Source organism: Trichosurus vulpecula, chromosome X, assembly GCF_011100635.1.
Source record: "Trichosurus vulpecula isolate mTriVul1 chromosome X, mTriVul1.pri, whole genome shotgun sequence".
Taxonomy (NCBI): domain Eukaryota; kingdom Metazoa; phylum Chordata; class Mammalia; order Diprotodontia; family Phalangeridae; genus Trichosurus; species Trichosurus vulpecula.
Window position 1 is genome coordinate 57,937,475 of NC_050582.1, and position 20,082 is coordinate 57,957,556.

At 49.3% G+C, this 20,082-nt stretch overlaps 1 protein-coding gene across 1 annotated transcript in view; it reads right to left on the minus strand.

Moving 5' to 3' along the window:
- Positions 1-1,477: 1,477 nt before the first annotated feature.
- LOC118832733 (vascular endothelial growth factor receptor kdr-like) overlaps positions 1,478-20,082 on the minus strand; it is a 201,196-nt gene continuing 182,591 nt past the window's right edge. The window contains exons 25-30 of the mRNA XM_036740068.1: positions 17,338-17,437; positions 16,195-16,300; positions 13,659-13,774; positions 10,287-10,365; positions 9,989-10,074; positions 1,478-1,900 (exon numbers count right to left, since the gene is read on the minus strand). Of these exons, the coding sequence (XP_036595963.1) occupies positions 1,687-1,900; positions 9,989-10,074; positions 10,287-10,365; positions 13,659-13,774; positions 16,195-16,300; positions 17,338-17,437 (701 nt within the window). The 3' untranslated portion in view covers positions 1,478-1,686. The remainder of the gene's footprint in view (positions 1,901-9,988; positions 10,075-10,286; positions 10,366-13,658; positions 13,775-16,194; positions 16,301-17,337; positions 17,438-20,082) is intronic.

Here is a 20,082-nt window from a genome sequence, read left to right on the forward strand (position 1 = left end):
GAGGGAGAGAGAGAGAGAGAGAGGGGAGAGAGAGAGAAGGGAGGGAGGGAGAGGGAGAGAGGGAGAGAGAAGGGAGGGAGAGAGAGAGAAAGAGGGGGAGAGGGGGAGAGAGAGAGAGAGAGAGAGGGAGGGAGAGGGGGAGAGAGAGAATGAATCTAGGTACGATTGTTGGGTCATGGTGAGATGCTGGGGAAATGGGGCAACAGAAATGCCCAAGCAACAGGTAGACAGCCATAGACCTGGTCCCTATGCCAGGCTCCCACATGGCCCTCCCATGTCTAGCTGCTCTTGGTCCTTTGGGAGGTCTAGCTTATGATCAATGGAAGAGACATCACTGTCAATAACTGCTCAGGCAACGAGCCCTGGAGTATTCTAGTTTTTCAAAATGGTGAGGGTCCAGAGGGGCTTCTTCAGCTCTAATACAGGGAAGCAAGGGGGTTCTAGAATCTTCTCTCCCCTTGCCCCTCACTTCCTCCCATCAAGCAGTGGGGTTTAAAGCACTGGATCTAGAGTTGGTGGGCCTGGGTTCAATCCTAGCTTTGCCACTTACTAGCTGTGTGACTTGGGGTGAGTTGCTTCCATTTTCTCATGTGTAAAAGGAGAGGCTTTGAATGTGATCATCCTCTCACTGACCAGCATAATAAGACAAGGTTTTGTACTCAGCAGACATTTGTCGAATTCAATGGACGTGGCCCAAGGCTGCCTTTGGCCTCATGTGTTACCTGATACTGTCACATTAAGTGTGAAGAGCAATTAACTCTCAAGGAGAAATTTCTAGAAATCTTAGACTGCTTGGGGTCCTCTCCTAAAGGGCTTGGCCAGCATCAGAGGTTGGAAGCAGAAGGGTGGGCTCACGGATTGCCCTCTCCTTGGAAGGTGCACATGTGGACATGTGTTTACATACAGCCAGGTTTCATGCCACTACAAAGATATGAAGCACATAATCAGGAACTCCTGAAGGACCCAAAGGCAACTATAGGAACAAAGTGCTAAGTATAGCTGTGGAACAGCATGGGGGTCATCCATCACCTGGTAGGGCCTATGGAGTAGTGGGCCCACTGAACCTGATAAAGACTGCCAGCAGCATGAGGTAGCCAGGGAAGCCAGTGGAGGGGGTGGGGAGCTTAGGGGAAGCTTTGACCACACACTGCTCTGACCTTCTCTGTTCAAGCATCTACTGTTGAATTCCACCAGGATCTTCCTTGGTTTCAGGAACTAAGAAAGATATTCAAGGCCTTAGGTATTTGACTGGGAGGCCTGGAACCTTGCTATGACGGGTTGGCCCTCCACTGTGATATCTGTAGGATGATGAAGTCTCATGGTAAGCTGGCCTGGGTGTGGGTGTATGGCCGTATAATGGTTGCAGGGGCAGGGGGCTGGGTAACGGATGGGTTGGAGAGGCAGTGGTCAAAAACTGTAAAAGGAGCAGCCTCCCTATCCGGAGTCTGGTTTGATATATGGTCTGGGCAGCAGGGACTCCAAAGAAAGAGCAGAGACTTTAATATTGAGATTCCCCCCTCCCTATTCCCTTCTTGTACAGCTGGTCCCTGGGACAGTACAGCTGTGAAAGGCACTCATGGATTGATTCTCTTGGTGGGGGCAGGGTGAGAGGGAGTGCTGGGGAAGATGGTGGATGCTGTAACTGAGGTGGGGTGAGCTGGATGGAGGAAGAAGACTGGCCAGAAGTTACACTGGTGAGTCAGAATAGTGGACCACAGAATTGTAGTCAGGGGGTGGGCTGTGGCACTCAAGGGCTGGATCCAGGGGTAGGAGGATGGAGTCCTCCAGGGCATAGGCCAGAGGGTCATCCTCATCCAGCTGGGCTGGCATCTGGGGCTTCAGAACCTCCTTCTCCTCGGACAGCAGCACGGACTCCTTGCTTCTGCTGGCTGCTCTCAGGCTGGTGAAAGAACAGAAGGTGGTTGAGTACAGAGTGGGAGGCATTGAATTTCTTATCCTGGGATGAGATGTGGGGATGAAGGCAGGGCCCAGCCATGCACACCGAGGCCCCACCCACATAAGGAGGCCCTGGAGGGGTAAATGAAGGGCCAAAGCTCTTCCTGACAGTGGGCTTCCATCTCAGCTGGGGATGCTCAGCATTGGGTCCAGCTGTAAAAGACTGGAGTCATTTACAAAGGATCTCCAGCCCAGCCCCACTGCTGATGCTGGTTTGTGTCCCAAGCAGATCCTAGAAATGCACTGTTGTCGTTCGGTTGTTTTTCAGTCATGTCCGATTCTCCATGAGCCCATTTGGGTCAAAGATACTGGAGTGGTTTGCTACTTCCTTCCCCAGCGCATTTTATAGATGAAGAAACTGAGGCAAATAGGGTAGAATGACTTGCCCAGGGTCACACAGCTAGGAAGTGTCTGAGGCCAGATTGGAACTCAGGTCTTCCTGACTCCAGACCTGGCACACTACCCACTGAAGCACCACCAAGCTGCCCTAGCCTTAGATCAGACATGGGGTACTTGTGGCCTCGAGGCTACATGTGGCCTTCTAGGTCCTTGGGTGTGGCCTTTTGACCAAGTCCAAGTTTTACAGAGCAAATCCTTTTATTAAGGGGATTTGTTCTGTGAAGTTTAGATTCAGTCAAAGGCCATACTTGAGGACCTAGAGTCCTCTAGGTTCCCCACCCCTGCTTTAGATATTATAGGTGAGAATTCCCCAGGCATGGTCTCTCCCAACTTTGCCAGTCATCATCCTGAGGGACAGTTGGGGTACGCTAGGGTGAGACACTGAGAGCCAGACGACCTTATTTGGAATCCTGGTTCTGTACCTTTCTAGATGTGCGACCCTGGGCAAGTCCTTCACTATGTCTGTCTGACCTGATTCCTTCTCCTTAAAATGGGGCAAGTACTTTCATTGCCGACTTCCTGGGGTTGTTGAAAGGAAAGTGCAGTGTCCATTTGGCTTGCTTTGTGCTTTCTGATGCCTGAGAAAGGCTTATGGCATGAAGGTGGGGGTAGAGATAGGGATGTGCTACTAAATGTTTAACAACCAGCCCTCTGGGAGAAAAAATGTATGCATGACACTTTTAACATTATTAACATTTACTTTATCACCTTCTTAAGCCTAGACAATCAGCAAAACAATCCATCAGGCCCTAATTGATGGAGCTTGCTGATTTCTGAGGCTTAAATGCTCACATTTAGGAAGGCCGGTATGAGCTGGCACCAGAAACCACCCCCCGTCATAGGATTGGCATTCCAATAGGTAACAAAGTTTAAAGAGATGGGTGTCTGATGGTAGCATTTCAGACATCTGCCAGCAGGTGGAGATTGAGTACTTCCTCTTCCTCATATCCCTATGGCAAGGCAGGGCCTGAAACATTTGAATTCAATGCCTCAGTTTCCTCTTGTGTGAAATGCAGTAGTTGGATTACATGGTCTCTACGGGCCCTTCCAGCCATGACATCCCCCTGAACTTGATCTCCTCTTATTATTGTGACCGCCCTTGGAAGCTGACCCCATAGATGACCATAGTGTGGCATCTTGCTGACGTGGCCCATTATTCTTAGGGTCATCAGTGGGGCTCTGGGGCGCCTTGGGTTTGTCCTGTGTGGCCCCTGGCTGGAACAGAGGATGAAAGCATTGTGCTTGGAACCAGTCTGCTCTGCCACTGTCTCTGGGCCTGCTCCGTGACCTGGCTTGGCCACAGGCCTACTGAGCTGTTAGTGGGAAAGTGTGCTATCCCTCACTGAAGTCATCTGGGGCTTTGGAAAGGGTGACATTTCATATCTGCTTGAGGCCTGGCTTGGCATTAAGCATCTCCACTGCCTTCCCCCTCCCATCCACTGGGCATGCTCAGAATCACAAAATATCAAAGCTAGAAGGAGCCTGAGATCATCTAATACTCTCTCCTCCACCCTCTCTTTTTACATAGGAAGAAACTGAAGCTCAGAGTGGGGGAAGGAACTTATCCAAAGTCATATAGATCAGTAATAATAAAGGTGAAATTTGAATCCAGGTCCTTGGCTTCTCTCCCACCTCCACATACGCATTAGTAATATATTTCCCCAGTTAGCACACACTCCAAACACTCGATGTTAGGACTCCTGTTTTGTCTCTCGTGTGCCCCTCCCCCCAGCATTGAATTTGGACCTGAGCACAGCTAATCTGCCAGCACTGTCTTTACTGAACAGTCAGGGTTTCCAGAATGACCAGAGGTGTCATACCTGCAGCCCACCATGTTAAAATGGCATTGGGAAATGCTTAACAAAACAAATTCCAATCCAATCTAATCCAATCCAGATAATGTTAATGTGTAGTTTTCTAAGTCAATACGTGGCCTGTTTCTCGTGTAGACCGGCACACCTCATGCCCAGCTGTTTGTGATGTGACCTCAATATACAGAGGCCGGCAGCTTCAAATGATTTTAGCCAAGAGCGCCTAGCTAACCTAATTGAGGTCATCTTTGTCCAGGCCTCATCAAAAACCCCAGGCCCTAGTTCTGTCTCTCTCTTTCTCTCCCCTTCCCCAGTCAGCTGAGATGCCCTGCCATCAGGTGGTCTAGAACACTGGATCTGGGGTCAGAAAGATCTGAGTTTGAATTTGTCCTGAGATACTTACTACTAGGTTTGTGACTATGGGCAAGTTACTTAACCTCTGTCTGCCTCGGTTTCTTTGTCTGTAAAATGGGCATCATAGTAGCACCTGCCTTCCGGGATTGTTGTGAGGATCAAATGAGATGGTAACTATAAAGTGCTTTGCACAGTGCCTGGCACATAGTAGGTGCTTGATAAATGGTTATTTCTTTCCTTCCTTTCATCTAGAGGAGACTCATTTCAGATTAAGGTTGGGTTCAGTGCTGATGCACCCTTCGAAATGGGTAAAGAGGCAGAAAGGTATAGGTACCAAGGCCTAAGTTTCTGTGGGTATTAGCATCTAGGGCTGCTCCAGTGACCCCCCCCCCCCCAATCACACAAGAACCAAGAGGCAGTGCCAAGATCCAGACCCAGGCCCCTGACACCAAATCAGGGATAGTCCCCAAACATGCAGAAGCAAGGCCCAGGCAGAGCACTAGGAGGAAGGGATAGAGTCAGAGTGCCCAGCCTGGGGCCGGGAAAAGGCAGTTGGCTGACTATGGGGTCAGAGGACCAGAGTTCAAATCTTGCCTCCTCCACTTATTATCTCTATGAGAATGGGGCCTTCTAATGAGAATGAAGATTTCCCCTCTCAGTTTGCCCCTCTGATGGCTTCTGAGGTCATTTCCAATTCTAGATCTGGGAGCCTTGGATCTGTAGGATGGTACAATAGTCACACTCTGAGCCTCACAGAATCTTTGTGCAGAAAGAGCTTTCCCAGGACTCTGGCAACACCAACTCACTGTAACTTTCACCTGTGCCCCTCCCATATGGGAGTGGGAGAGAGAGGGGAGGAAGGCCTCTCTTGGGCTGACAGGCTCAGCATTTCTGCCTAGCATTTCTCTATACTTCCATATTCTCAGTGGGGTTCCTTATTTACCAGGTAATCATGGTGGGAAGTAAATGAAAGCAGAGTGTTATTCTTAAATAGAAGCAGAGGGATATTAAAGGAGACAGAAGGGGCCTCTTCTTTTCTCAGTTTCCCTAGTTAGCCTGGGGAGGAGGGGAATGCAGGGCAGGTTGGGGGTGGGCAGTGACTGAGGACAGCGCAGGGGGAGTCTGGAAGAGAGAGACTCTTCTGCTCACCCCCCTCCCAGGGCCCTCCATCTCCACCGCCATCCCCCTCAACCCCCACCTTTCCACAGCCCTGACTGTGGGAGTGACATTCTCTCTGATGATACTGAGGCCGCCTACCTCCTTTTATCTCAGATGCCAAGTTTGGTGTCTGGTCGGGGGCAGGGGGGTGGGGAAGGCTGGGGTACATACACAGAGCCTAGGGCTAGTATGAAGCCAAGGTCTGCATTTGCCCTGGGGGCTCAGGGCTTTGGGTCATCAGGATGGAGAGCCAGGCTTGCCAACAGCACAGGCCAATCTGCCTTTAATGAGTATTTCAGGAGCCTCTTTTGCAGAATAACTCGGATTAAGGCATCTATTTCTATTTTTATTCCATTCTCAGCTTGGGGAAACTACGCAGATTCTGTCTTTTTATTGTTTTTTTCTTCCTTCTCTTCCTGTTGTCCACTCATCACTCTGGGAAGCTCTGGCCAAGTAGAAACCCAATCTCCCCTGCATTCTGATAAGAAGGGCAGGGTAGGGACCCCAGAGGGGTCCAGCCTCGAAGTGCCAGAGATCAAGGCCACTAGGGGCCCACTTCTGTTTTTGCCAAGAATTCTGGTCCAGATTCAGGTGGGGGGTTGGAGCTGGCTCCGAGGACAGCTTGACCTAGTTAATGGGGCTTGGACTGCAAGAGGGGGTGGCCTGGCCTGAGCCCCTGTGTGGGCTGGTAGGTCACTATAGGTTCTGGCAGAGGGCCAGTTTCTAAGAACTCCTGAGGGATGGCTGTTGCATGGAGAAGGAGCAGAACCCATCCCCGCAGGGCAGAGGTATATTTAGTCAGGGAAAGTCTCTTTCCTCCAGAAGGATCCTTATTCTCAAGCTATAAGGGACCTTAGAGGCCTCTCAGTCTAATCCCTTCATTTTACAGAGGAAGAAACTGAGTCCCAGAGGTGCTTGTTACTAATGTGCAGGGGGATTTGCTATGTTGGTGGAGGGGAGTCTCTGTCACATTTACCTGCCTCCCAAGACCATTGTGAAGATAACATGAGAGCATGTTTTCAAAGCTGTATCACTTTGTTTTCATCTTTTTTGATGGAGTTCAGATGGAAAAGGTCCTGGGACAAGTCACTAGCTTATTTCATGTGTTCATTAGTAAATGAGAAGCAGTGCTGAAGGGTGGGTAGAGAGCTGGCCTTCAGCTGGGAAGCCCTTGGTTCAAGTCCTACCTCTGAGACATACTGGCTCCCAAAGCCTAAGGAGAAGAGAAGGCTCAGCATGTGTGGAGTGACTTTGCACACTGGGAACTGTGTCAAAGGGCAGACTTGAACCCAGGGCTTCCTTGCTCTAAGGTCAGTATTTGATTTCCCTTTCTACCTCCACTGATGCCTTTAGCAATTCTCTCCCTTCTCTCAGCAGTTCCTTCCTCCACATACTGCCACCTCCCCCCCCCATCTCCCATCCCCATCCAAGGTGTTGTGCAAATTATAGAGACCATATTTTCTTGACCAAACTTCGGGAAATTGAAACTGAAATAAAGAGATTCCTTTCACTATGTATTGTTACAAGTGGACTTTCTTCTCTTAAAATTAGGACAGCTTAAAAAATCCTGTATATAAGGTATCTAGAATTTTAATTCTATGTTCTCAAAGCACGGAACGTTCAAAGACAGTTAAGTCAAGGTTAGAATACAGAATTTCCATGTGAGAATGGGCTCCCTCCCACAGGCCTCGAAGCCAATCTTGCTTTTGGCATCCCTGGGGCTCTGTGGAAGGACTGAGATGCCTAGAGCTTGGAGGCCAGACAAACTGGCACTGAAGAGTGCAACCTAATCCCTTGGTCCCAGCAGTCACTCCAAGTTTCATGGACTTGCCTCCCTAGGCTGGAGTGCCAACCCAGTTCCTTGAGATTGTCTCCCACTAAAAAGCTAGAGTTTTGAAGGCCACATGTCCTCACAAATGGGGTTAGTGGGCCTCTCAGATGGAGGATGTCATGACTGCAGTACTTTCCTCTATCCACTCCCTTGCCATCGACATTCAGGGTTGCCAATTCTTCCTTTTGAGACAATCTGGATCCAGGAGAGGGATGCTCTCAACAAGGGGGACATTTAGCTGGCTAGCCCAAACACGCCCTCACTCCTCAGGGAAGGGAAGGGAAGGGAAGGGAGGATTTCCAAAGCCCAGTTCCAGGGAGAAAGAGTTGCCTGGGGGAGCTTTCCTGGGCTGTGAGTGATACACTGGAGGTAGACCTTGAGCTGTGGGCCACAGTGGGGGAGGGAATAATTGGCTGATGAACCACAGTGGAACAATCCTCCCATTCTGCAGATGGAAAGGAACTCCTGATAAAGGACTGAGGATGGGGTGGGGAGCTAGTCTTGAAGGATTAATCTTGGTCCAGTGACTGCCGGTTCCCTCATGGAAGCAGGAAAGCTTACTGTACTCCCTTTCCCATCACCTGCCCTGTCTAACATGAAACATCTCTTTGGATGCCCAGGGGGCATTATCAATTTTGAGCTGGAAAGGGACTTGGAGGTCATGGGATCATAGATTTATAGCCAAAAGGGACATAAAAAGCCATGGAATCCAACCCCCTCATATTCCATATGAGGAAATTAGGCCCTAGATCATTTGCCCAGATCACACAAATCATAGATAGCAGAGATCGGATTTCAATGTCCACATTCAGGGCTCTTTATACTGGACTGTGATGCTTCTCATCTAGTCTAACCAGTGCTAGGCTATGATCTCTGGGCCTCAGTTTTCTAAGCAGAAATCTCTTCTACAGTATCCCCAACAAGTGGTCAGCCTGCCTTTGCTTAAAGATCGCCAGTGATGGGAAGCTCACTAGCTGTCAGCCCAACCCATTTAACACAGGACATTCATTTAACTGAATGTGCCTTGGCAAAAGCCCACTCCTACTGAGCGAGATTCTGGCTGAGCCCCTTGAGTTCCTTAGCCAATTCTCGTAGGGAAACGCCAAAAGACTGATGCATCTTGTTGGGTCCCTTAGGCCAATTCAGAGAGAACGAACTATTTCTCGACTCTGATGTTGGCTGGGTCCTTGGAGGACTGTGGCCTCATTGTGGAGGCTGAGAAAAGGAGCCACAAGGAAGCATCCCTGACCTGATGGCAGGGCTATAATGAGGAGCACTGCTGCAAATTCAGGACGGAGCATGAAGGATGGCACTCACTGTCCTAGAAGAGGGATGGGCTAGTGACAGAATAGACCAAAGGGGAAAGATTACCTGGCTTCAAATACCCCTTCTGACACACACTGGGCATGTTCTTGGTGCTTCTCTAGTAATCTCAGATCAGGAGATCTGCCTTGGTAGGGGGAGCTTCCCCACTGGGAGTTACTTCACTGAGCAAGCCAAAGGTCTGGTAAGAAAAAAGTGCCCGGCATTGTGCTAGATGTCAGGGATACAGTGTCACAATCCAAAACTGAGAACTCAAGGAAGGAAGCTTCTAGAGGGCTGTAACTTGGCCATCTAAGTGGAGATGGTCAAATACAGAGGGAGGAGGCTTCCCAGAGTATGTGGTGCCTAAGCTGGGCCTCGAAGGAGGCTTAAAAGGTAGATGTGAGGAGGGAGAGCATGGCAGGCAAGTTGGATCCCCTTTGCAAAGAAGCGGAGGTAGAAAATAGAACAATCAGTTTGGGGAACAGTGAGTAGCTTGGTTTGGCTCAAGTGTAGAATGCGTAAAGGAATTAAATATGTAATAAGTGAAAGTGATAAGACAGAGGCTTGCAATGGCAGAGAAAGTAGCTTAATCCAGAGGGGAAGGTCAGACTTGGGCTTTAGAAAGGGCATTCTGGAACAGCCAGACTGGAGGCAGGGAGATCAACTCGGGGTGAAAAAGAAGGGGATGGGTATGATTTGTTGGGGATCTGGAACTGGCCAAACTTGGCCACTGACTGGATTCTGGGGGTGAAAGAGAGGGCTGACAACTCAGGGCTGTGAATCTGGGCGACTGCCCTTGAGGGAAATAGGGAAGTTAGCAGGAAGAGGTAGGGTCAGGGATGAGTTCTATTTGGGCCACGTGGTGTTTGAGATGCCCACAGGACATTCAGGTGGAGAAGGCAAAGAGGCAGAAGATGTTTGAAGAGAGGGACTGGGGACGCATCTAGCTGGATTGCCAGAGGTAGGGCAGACATGATCATTGAACCCATGGAACCCGATGAGGTCATCAAGCCAGAGAGCATAAAGGGAAAAAAGAAGAGGGGGCGGGGCAGGAGTCTTGGGGGGCATTTATGATGCTCCTCAATCTCTTTTTCCCCAGTCTCCATTGCACCAGGCTGCCCTTCTCTGTGGCAACAGTTAACAGGATGGGTAGGCCAGGGATATATGTACTCACGCCAATGCCATGAGTCCATAGGGCCAGGATCGAGTCTCCAGGCGCTTCACTGAAGGCAGCACCAGCCTGCTCTCCAACTTGTTCTCCTGGGCAGAAGAAGGAAGAGAGGTCAGCAATTTTAAGTGTGACTGTAATGTCCAAAGCCCTACCTCCCAAATCTTCCCCATTCCTGTTCTGTCTCTTCCCCTTCCCTCATGTGGCCCTTATAGGGCCCTGAAACTCAAGCTCCCTCCTTCTTCACAAGATTCTTGGGAATTCTCAGGCCTTGTGCCAAGTGGAGAGAGGAGGAAATGCTTACCTCAGGCCTGGTCTTCTTGGGCTCCGAAAGGATCTCACTTGAAGTCTTACCGCTCAGAGGGAGCATCTGGATGCCAATGCTGTTGTGGGAGAGAGAGAATTCAGCCCGTCTGTCATCTCACCAGAAGTCTCTGCCCAGGTCCACAGTAATGTGGGTAATGCTCAACCCTCAGGCCTTGCCCTTGGATTCTACTCCCAGCCCTTGTTGATGTCCTAGAGAGAATTGGTACCTGAGCCCAAGTCTCACTCACTGATACCTCGGCTGATCCTTGTGTGTGAAGGCGGCATGGGTGACCCACTGTCTGACTCACAGAATGTGAGAGTGGAAGGCACCCCGGTGGCCATCTGTTCCTACCCATCCTTCTGCCTCACCCACTAGTCACCCAGCTCCTGTTTGAAGACCTCCAAGAACGGGCAACTTACCACGTCCTTCCACCAAGTAACATTAAATTGTTGGGGAATTTTCCCTGGCACTAACCTTTGCACCTTCTGCCCCCTGCTCCTGGGCCTGCCCTCTGGGACCAAACAGAACAAAGCCAATCCTTCCTCCGCAGGACAGTCTTTCAAATACTTGTCCAGGCTAAATATCCCCACTTCTTTCAACCAAGGTCTCTCTTCTCTGGATACTCTCCAACTTGGGCCAAGCACAAACCATGTCCTTCTTAAAGGGGGGGTGCCCCAAACTGAATACAAGACTCCCAATGGAGTCTGACTAGGATGGAGGACAGCTGAATCGTCAATATACCAGTTACATCAGCTGAAGATAGCAACAGTGAATCATGTTTTAGAGAGGCAATGGGGAACACTGTATTGGACCCCAATGAGCCAGGTGGCTTGCCTACAGTCATGCAATCCTATCAAACCATTCAAAAGGCGTTTATCAAGTGTCTACTATGTGCAAGCACCTACTATGTGCCAAAGAACTTGGGCATAAAAAGACACAATGCTGAGCTGCCTTAGCCTGTCTGTGGACATAATTCTCCTTTGTCAAAGTGGCCCATTTGGCTCATAGGTGGCAATCTGTGCTTGGCATTCATTTATCGTGTTTGGAACGAACTCTTCCACCACCTCCCACTCTCGGCCTACTGAGGTCAGGGCAGGATGGGAATGGAAGAAGGAAAGTAATCTCTTTTGTGTGGATAGACAGTAGAATATGTGAAGGGAAGTGGGGTAAGACAAGGATGGAATGATTTTGGAGGGCCTTGAATGCCAGTACTTTTTTCACTGGGGAGTGAAGAGCCATTGAAGGCTCCTGAGAAGTGTGTAAGTGCATATACATTAGCAATATTGACTGGGCAGTGGTGTGGAAGGCAGGATTGGAGAGAAGAGAGGAAAGGCTGGAAGCAGGGGAACATTTAGGCTTTGGAATAGTTCAGCTGAGAGAGGATGAGGGCCTGAATCGGGACGATAGCCCTCTATGTGGGGAGAAGAGGCCAGCAGGGAGAAGGGGCTGGTGGGGAGAGATGTTGCAGAGTGGAATGAAGAGGATTTGGCAAAGGATCGAGCCCTTCCTCTCCCTCCTTTATCCCAGCAAAAATAGGATCCGGACATCGTGAGGAAGATGACGAGACTGGGAGGAAGAAAGAAGGCCACGGGAAGATGATGAGGTCTGTTTGGGATGTACTACGTTAGCTGTGGGAGCCACGGGGAGAAGTGGGGAGGAGATGCCTAGCCTGGTAACTCAGGTGGGAGAGAAGAGGGGTCATTGGCAGAGCTTCCACATAGCGAGGAGCTATCTCCCTCAGCCTGAGGGGAGGGCCTTCTTTCTCACTGGCACAGGAAGAAGCATCTCAGAATGCCCCAAGAGGACTTCCTTAAAGGAACCATGCCTGAACATGCCTCCTATAAGAAATGGAAATTCTGTGACCTCTTGCTAGGCATGATGCCCTCCCAGTGATGGGAAGGGAACCCACCACCTCCCAAAGTGGCCTAGTTTGCTATGGGTTTCTTTGAATGGAAGTTTGCTTTTTCCCAATGTGATTCTCAATGTGCAGATTTAGAAAATCCACCCCAAACGTTCCCATGGACTATTTGTGCCGAACCTGTGGTAGAACCTCCCAAGCTCATATTGGTCTGATCAGGCCTAGTCGGACACCCTGACATAGTGACGTCACTTTGGTCCTCTTCCAGAACAAAGGACAACAACCACCTGTTGTTCCATTTTTCTTTCCTTTGGGGCTGAGTGCAATGCCTAAGCTCTCTTCTAGAGGATGGGCCTTCAACAATTAGAAGACAGTTTTCACGGAGAAAGTGGGGTATGCTGGGAAGAGTACTGGCTCCCAAGTCACAGGCAAATTTAATCAAGTGAATTCAACCTTGCCTCTGATGCTTGCTTCCTGTGTGAGGCCTTGGGCAAGTCTTTTAACTTCCCTGGGTCTCATTTTCCTCCCCTACAGAATGAGAGGGTTGGACTCAATAGTGCCTGCCAGCTCTGACTCCACTTACACTCTGCCAGACTCAAACAATCATATACGCCTCACCTTCTCAAGGCCCTGGTCTTATACTCTTATAGATTCCAATGTAAATTCTTCTGGTCCTTCCTGATCTAGCTCAAGCCTCAACTGCAGAAAGTTCTCCCTCATCCTTCCAACCCACAACAATCTCTCCCTCCTGGAAATACCTCAAGGTCATATAAGGCCTTCTGTGGTTCAATGCCAAGATGGTCTCATTGAACATGGAAAGATGGGTAGCTTTGGAGTTGGAGAACCTTGCTTGAAATCCTGGCCTCACCCCTAACACCCAAGTGAATCATTACTCAGCCTCAGTTAATCCCTCTGTAAAATGAAGTGGTGACACCAGATGACCTCTGAGGTCCCTGTCCAGCTCTAAATCCAGTCTATGAGCTGGGGAGTAAATGCCTAGAATGGTCTTAGGCTTTTGTATCCCCCTTCCTGGTCCCTCTCATAGGGTAGTGAATGTGGTAGAAATTCAGCCAAAACTTGCTAAGATGAATCAAATGAGAGTGGGAGCAAGGCAGTTTAGGTTTATAGCCTTATCTCTGTCACTTATTTCCTTCTCTGAGACTTAGTTTCCTCATATGTAAAATGAGGCAGTTAGGCTAGGTGGATTCTAAATTCTTAGACCATAAAATATTTGAGCCAGAAAGGACCTTAGTGATAATTAAAAGGAGCTTTAGAGATCAAGTCCAAACTCTTCATTTTACAGATGCAGAAACTGAGTCACAGAATAAGAAAGCTGGCACAGGAAGAGAGTAGCTTGTGAGGCCTTTCTAGCGTTAAGAGTCTATGAGCTGCCCTCCTCTCCCCCCGGCCCCAATTCTTCTACCTCTTCCTGTGTCAGAGAAAACACTAAAGTCTCCCAGACCTTTGGCTTCAAGGGACAGTAGTGGTGGCAGTAACAGTATCTTGCTCACCTGTCTTCCTCAGTGTTCCGGTGAGTAGGGCCATTGATCAGATTCTCATCCATGGGGGTGGCCTTGAAGTCAAGCTCTTTGTCAAACATGTTGAGGGGAATGTAGTCTTTGCCTTCCTATATAGGCAAAAGAGACACAGACTCAATCCCAATACGCCATGTCCCTCCCTCTGGCTTCACTCAATAGGCTGCACTGGGGATGTGGCGCTATAGGCCCAAACCTGGCCAGTAGGAGGACTTGGGCCTAGATGAGGTTCTCCAGCATCTCTGATAAGGGTTCTGAGGGCTCAGAGACTGACTTGCAATGGCCTGGAAGGGACTGAACAAAACACTAGAGTCTGGGCCTTGGGCCTGCTACTAACCAGCCCCTCACTAGGCTTCAGTATCTTTATTTACACAATAATGCTGTTGAACTAAATGACCTCTTAGCAAACACAAGGTAGATTATCAGAGCCTATAGGACAGAAAAGAACATAGAATACAGAAGGTTGGAATGTCAGAGTTGGGAGGGACCCTAGAAGGCCTGTTCACATGATCCATTTTCTATATTCTAAGGTCCCTCCTTGCCATTTCCATCAGTCACTGCTACTTTTGGGGAGACAGAGAGATACAGACACAGAGAGAGTGAGACAGAGAGAGAGAGAGAGGAGAAGAGAGGAGAGGAGGTGGGAGGGAGGGAGAGAAAAAGATAAGAGAGGAGAGGGGAGAGGAGAGAGAGTGTAGGGGGTGGTCCTTGGCTTGGGTTTGGAAAGGGCAGGTAATGCTTGCATGGGTGACCAGGATTACAAATTGCTTGGGCCCAGATGAGAAAATAGCTACGAAGGATCTTTGTCAGGACAAAGATGGTGACCATACCTCAAGGTCTCTTCCATTAGAGATGGAAGAAGCCTTGCAGGCCAGCCTGCCCAATCCCCTTAATCTTACTGAGCCCCACTGGAGTCACGTGTAGGATCCTCGGGGCCTAGATCTGGGGTTGGAAGGGCCCTCAGAGGCCAGCAAGTCCAAGCCTTTCATTTTATGGAGGCCCAGTGGGGTGAAGGGACTTGCTCCTAGTCACATGGAGGAAGGAGTGGTGGGGCTGGGACACCACTTCCAGGCCTTTGCCTCCCAGGTGGTTTCTCTCTCCCCTACACCACGCTGCTTTCTCTCCCTGTAATCCCTGTGAAGCTGACAGTATAAAAATCATCACCCTCATTTTAGAGATGAGCAGATCATGGCTCAGAGAAATCAGCTATGGCCAGGGTCATAGCTAGGAAGCGTTAGAAGGAAGATTTGAACCTGTTTCTCCTGACTCTTAAGCTCATAGCAACGATTATAAAGGCAAATCTGATAACACCACCTTGGGGTGGGAGGAGGGAGGGAGATACTGGTTCTCACCTATAGGGCTGGGCATGTGCAATGGAGCCTAAGCTTCCATATGGGGATCCATAATCCCCTGGAAAGGGCAGCTCTGGCTTCAAACAGAAGTGATCATGGTGCGAGATGGAGGGAGAGGCAAGGGGAGGGGGCAATGGGTCAGGGTGATGGGTGCACAGCTGGTGAGCCCCACAGCAAGTGAATGAGGTCCATTCATTGCTTATGGCCCCACTCAGTGGGGATGAGGACAGCACCAACTTATTACTATCTACAGCATTAACCCCTTCACTCCCTACCACCTGGTCACAATAGCCTACATTGTAACTGTCCCAGAATTCAGCACCTATTGGGGGCCGGAACTAAGTGGGATGGGAATCTTGTAGGATGATTGGCCTCTGGCTGAAAGTGTTTACAAAGGGGGAAATCTGTGGCCTTTCACACCATTTCTTCATCTTCTCCACTCTGATATTTGTCTGCCTGAGACACCTCCTTCTTGTTCCTCCACCATCCCTCTGCTTTTGCTTAATGGAGCAGCCAAAGTCAGGACCCCTACCCTACTTTCCCAGAAAATTAAACCTCTCCCCTCCAGTCTGGTTCTCTCTCTGTCTGTCTATCTTTCTGTCTCCCTCTGTCACTCTTTCTATCTGTGTGTCTCTTTGGCGTGTGTGTGTGTGTGTGTAAGGGTATGCATGGAAATTGAGTTGAGACAATAAGAGGTTCAAGACGCCAACTCAGTTCAAGGTTCAGTCACTAGAAGGAGACTGAGTCCTTTCTCTTAAATGTTATGGCAACACACTTGGGTTGGGAGGTGGTTGTAGGAGGCAGTGGGGGTTAAGGCAGTTGGCTTGGCTTGAGCATATCCAGGGCTACAAGGATGCCAGCTTGACATGGGAAGCTAATTAAAGAGAGGGAGGCAGAGATAAAGGACCATTGTTACTCCAGGGTGTGGGGCTGAGAAGTCAACCTAATTGCCTCCAGTTTGTTTCATCTGGCCTGGGTAGGTGAATCTCATTTTTTAAATGGAATCCCTACTCCCCTGCACCTGGCTCCTAGGACTCCCACCCCACCCCGCTCACTCTTCCAGGTCTTCCCACCTGGATGGTCTCAGGCTGGTTTCTTCCCTGAGGATCACAGAGCCCTGGTTAGTGTAACTGGATAAGGAGGGTGGGCTATATACATACCTGCTGAACACTGGCCTGCAGGAGGTCCCCAAGGCGCTCGACCAGCTCAGTGAAAGTAGGTCTCTCTGTGCACACACCATTCCAGCAATCAAGCATGGTCTCATAGCTTCAAGTTGGGGAGGAACACCGAGATGGTCACACCAGGTAACCTCCTGGTGGTTTGCTTCCTACTTTCCTACTACCCCACTACCATTCACCCTGAAAACCACCAGCTCCCAGGCAGCTCTGGGAACCAAAGCATCAAGTGTGAAGTTAAGTCACACCTCAAAGACCCTTAGAAAGGATGATGTCAGAGCAGGGAGAGGCCTTAGAGCTCAGAATCTCAGAGGTGATTGGGGCCTTAGAACATGGAATGTTAGAGCTGGGAGGGACTTTAGAACAGAGAATGTCAAAGCTGCGAAGGAACCTCAGAGGTCATCTAGCTTAATACTCTCATTTACAGAGGAGGAAACAGACTCACTGAGGCTTCAACCCCTCTCCATTCCAATGCCTTCACTCTGTTCATTACTTCCTGTTTATCCTGTATAGATCTTGTTTGCTTGTTTTCTCCTTCATTGGACTGCGAGCTCCTTGACTCTAGGGACCGGACTGTCTTTGCCTCTTTTTGTAGCTCTAGCACTTTGCACAGTGCCTTATGTTTAGTAAATGTTCTTGACTGACTTCCAATTCAGTGCCCTTTCCACTCTCCCCTCCATTTGAATAGGAAAATGCTAAATGAGAGTTTGGACAGCTATTTATAGGCCTCTTCATGCTGACTAATCACTTCTGTGCTTTTGCTTATCATTGGGTTCTGACTATACCATGCTATCATTAATAGTCCAATTCCTCTGAACAAGGCACCCAATTTAGAAGAAGACTTGGAACAAGCAGTGGATAGGAAGTCAGCTTCAGAGCTGGGACCAGAAGCTGCCAACAGCTGATGTGACTGTTAATCAGTCACCTTGCCCTCTATGGGTACCAGAAATTAATATCAAGTCAAACTCCCTTATCTTCCAGATGAAATGCCAATGGTCCCTTCTCAATCTGGCACTCCTTAGTCTCTGAGTCACTCTATGCTCCTGGACGTCCCCAAATGGTCATTTGGAGCTCTCTTGAGCCCAGCAATGATCAACCCTGGGACCCTTGACCTAGAGGACAGCTTACATTTCTGGAGTCGAATACTCAGGGGATTTCATCCGGCTGCCTTCCTTGAGTCGGAGACAAAAATCCTCATCTATTTGCACCCCTGGGTAGGGTGAAGCACCTGTGGGAGACAAGCATTTCAGGTTTCAGATATTTCCCGACGGTAGGGGGATTTCCAAAAAATGTTGGGAGACCCAAGGCAGAAGTGAGGTGCTGATAGAGGGCAGCCTTTAGGAATGGGTATTCTTCTGAAAGAGGTGACTTGTATCCCAGTCTGTCTGAGCCAAGAGACTTTGGCCCAGGGCCAGGACTCTGATGATCGTTAACAATGGAGACAGATAACAAGCTAGAAAAAAAATGTGGCATAGCATTTTGGATTTGGGAGTCTGGAGGCCCCTTCACTGCCTGTGTGACCTCAGGCAAATCACTTGCCTCCTTTAGGCCTCAGTTTCTGACTTTGGAAGATGAAAGGGTTAGACAATATGGTCTCTCAGATCTCTTCCTCAAAGTATCTGTTCCAAGGTTGCACTCATGCTGGTATCTAGGGTCTGAGGCTTCTCCCCCTTCCAAGACAACTGAACTAGAACAATATTCTCTTTATCTGAGATACTCTGGACCACCTGGGCAAAGCATGACTTCTCCAGAGACATTTCAGATTGTTTCTGAGCATGGCCATGCTGCTGGCCCCTGTCAAGGGGTGGGCGGGCAGGGAGGCTCATCGCTGGAAGCAATCCAGCTACTCTCCAGTATTTACTAGATTATGGGACTAGTAAACAGCCACCTTTTTTCTCTTGGTCTTTTCTGGAGGGCAGAGAGCACATTCCCAAACTTGAATGAGAGTTTGAAGCCAAGATGGTAGGCGGAAGACAAATATTTATGGACCTACTTTGCCATGAACCTGTTACTATGTGCCCTGTGCTAGGCTCCCAAGGTGGCAAAGCTCAAAGGATTTACAGGTGGGAACCCAGAGCCCTGGGCTGGCCCTACCACTTTATCTGTGTGATCCTGGCTGAGTTACAGCCCATCTCAGAGTCAGTTTCCCCTCTATGTAAACAGGCCAGAGGTGAAGATGAAGGGAGAGGAGTCAGTGTTCCTCAGCAGGAAGAGTAGGTAGACCTGGATTGGCAAGCGAAGTCCCTTCCTCTCTCTGGGCCTTTGTAAACTGAAAGGCTTTGGATTTGAATCCCAGGATTGCTACTTACTAGCTATGTGACCCTCAGACAAATGCTTCACCTCCTTAGGCAGGCCTTAGTTTCCTCTTCTTTAAAACAAGGGGGTTGGACTAGGTGACCTTTTAGGTCATTATTAGTTCTAGATCGAGGACCCATTAGATTGTAAGCTCCTTGAGGGTAGGGATTGTCTTTTACCTCTTTTTGTATTTCTAGTGTTTAGTTTGGTGCCTGGCACACAGTAGGTGCTTAATAAATGTTTATTGACTGATTGGCCCTATGTGTGATCTGAGTCAAGTCGATTCACCTCTCTGGGTCTCAGTTTCCCCCTTTGTAAAATGAGGTCCCTTCTAGCTCTAGTCCTAGGATTCTAGAATGCTAGGCCTCGAGTCAGGAAGACCTGTTAAATCTGACCTTAGACACTTCTAAGCTGAGCAAGTCACAGAGATCTCTCTGTCTGCCTCAGTTTCCTCAGCTGTAAAATGGGTACAATAATAACATCTACCTGCCAGGGTTATTGCGAGGATCAAATAAGATAATATTTGCAAAGAGTTTAACACCATGCCTGGCACACAGTAGGTGCTTAATAAATGCTTGTTTCCTTCTTTCCTTCCTGTATGTATGACCTTGGGCCAATCACTTTTCCTTCTCAGGTCTGTGGGGGGTTGGCCTTGATGGCCTCTGAGGCCCTTTCTGGCTTGCTATCTATGATCCTATGACTGGATAATTTTGAAAGTGCCTCCCAGCTGATCAAAATGGTCTCTAAGTATCAGAGTTATTTCATTGCTTCCGAAAGCCTGGGATTTCAGCAATTGTCTTTTCAGGCTCAGGAAGAGTCAGAGAAAGCATGCCCATGGGGGTGGGTGGGGGCAGTGCCTTTCATCACCCAAAGGTGCAGGCGTCTAGCCTAGGAGCTCTAAGAAAGAGATGGGAAGTCTTGGGTGCCAAACCTCAATATTCTGGAATCTGATCAGGAAAAGGAAGGCCCAGACTTGGGGGGTGGGTAGAGAGAACACTGCACTCAAAGGCCTCATGGGGTCTTTCCAGTTCTAAATTTAGGCTCCAATGTGTGACATTGGGCAAGTCCCTCAGTTTCCTCCTCCATAAAGGGTGGGGGGTTGGCTTCAATGGCTTCTGAGGTCCCATCTGGCTCTAATGTCCCATGGTTCTGTGACTCCCCGACCCCTCAGTTCCCCTCCACCTGTAACTCCTCTCCCTCTACATGAAGGGAGTCTCTCAGCACCAGATAGCAGGGGGGTGGGGCCTGGACCACACATGTAAAGGTAATGGGGTCATCTCCCTCTGGCAGCATGCTCTGGCCCTAACTTGGGTCCTAGGGAATTTGGCCTTTGCAACTTCATAGCCCAAATCTGTGGGCCCCCTTGGAACAGTTTATTCTTTTCCTCAGATTGCTATGTTGGGACCCAACGCGTCCAGTCAAGAGGGGCTGAACTTCATTCCATGGGTGTTTCTCTGGAACATGACAGAGGAAGTCAGCAGCTGGTACTAGTGAGGGGCGCAGAGCAAGCAGAGAATCCCTGGGAGGCTTCACCCCTTGGCCAAAGGACTCAGTGTACTCAGCTCTCCTCCTCTATTG